Below are 976 nucleotides of genomic sequence, written 5' to 3'. Positions count from 1 at the left end.
CCACAGCACAGCCCCCTGCTATCTTCAAAGCAGCTGTGCTATTTTGGCAACAATTCCCTATTTAAAAATAGCAAGCCCCGGATCTCGGGCCACCACGTACTTTTCATTTCTGTGTTTTCCTTTTTGTCATCCTACTCGCTGCCCGTCCCCCCTCCTGCCCCGGCAGCCGGGGTAGCCCCGTGCCCCGAAGGCCGGTGAGCAGAAGCTGCAGACGCTCCCGGTGGCCACGGGCAGCGAGTCGCTCCCTCTCGCCGCGCGCGGGGGGTCTGCAGCAGCTCCCGGCACCGTGTAAACACGTCGTGCCGAAGCTGCCGTACCGAGCGGTGGGGCGAGGTGCTGGCACCTTCGTCCGGGGGCCCTCTGCCCGGGGGGGGGACTCGGCTCTGCCCCCGGGCTCTGTGGCTCACAAGTGCCCCGGGTAGGGAGGCTGGGGGCCAGGTCGCAGGAGGTGTCGGGCTGCAAAGACAGCAGCAAAACAAACCTCGCCCCTCTTTTCTTGCCCCGCTCGCCTGCGTAGGGAAGTCGTGGAGTACATGGTACAGCACTTCAAACCGCAGATCTTCGGTGACCGAAAGCCAGTCTATGATGGGAAGAAGAACATCTACACTGTCACGGCCTTGCCCATTGGAAACGAGCGGGTAAGAGGGGGCAGCGAGCCCGGGGCAGGCAGCACGGCCCTGCCTCCTGCCTGGGAAGGACCAGCTGGGGACGACCTCCTTCCCTTGCGCCTGCGGGGACGCCGTGACCGCTTCCCTCTCTTCTGCACCCAGGTTGACTTTGAGGTGACGATCCCAGGGGAAGGCAAGGACAGGATATTTAAGGTCTCCATCAAATGGATGGCCATCGTGAGCTGGCGCATGCTGCACGAGGCCCTGGTCAGCGGGCAGATCCCCGTCCCCCTGGAGTCCGTCCAGGCACTGGATGTTGCCATGAGGCACCTGGCTTCCATGAGGTACCTGCGCCAAGGGCTGGCCCG

The 976-nt window shown here is 63.6% G+C and overlaps 1 protein-coding gene across 1 annotated transcript in view; it reads left to right on the top strand.

Annotated features, from left to right (window-relative positions):
• Positions 1 to 976, top strand: part of AGO1 (argonaute RISC component 1) — an 18,617-nt gene that overhangs the window by 340 nt on the left and 17,301 nt on the right. The window contains exons 2-3 of the mRNA XM_035890918.1: positions 518 to 638; positions 771 to 952. Coding sequence (XP_035746811.1) covers positions 534 to 638; positions 771 to 952 — 287 coding nt within the window. The 5' untranslated portion in view covers positions 518 to 533. The remainder of the gene's footprint in view (positions 1 to 517; positions 639 to 770; positions 953 to 976) is intronic.

Source organism: Egretta garzetta, unplaced genomic scaffold (genome assembly GCF_000687185.1).
Source record: "Egretta garzetta isolate BGI_Z169 unplaced genomic scaffold, ASM68718v1 scaffold443, whole genome shotgun sequence".
Classification (NCBI taxonomy): Eukaryota; Metazoa; Chordata; class Aves; order Pelecaniformes; family Ardeidae; genus Egretta; species Egretta garzetta.
Note: the sequence above shows the minus strand (reverse complement) of the source record. Positions and strands in the feature narration are given on the sequence as shown.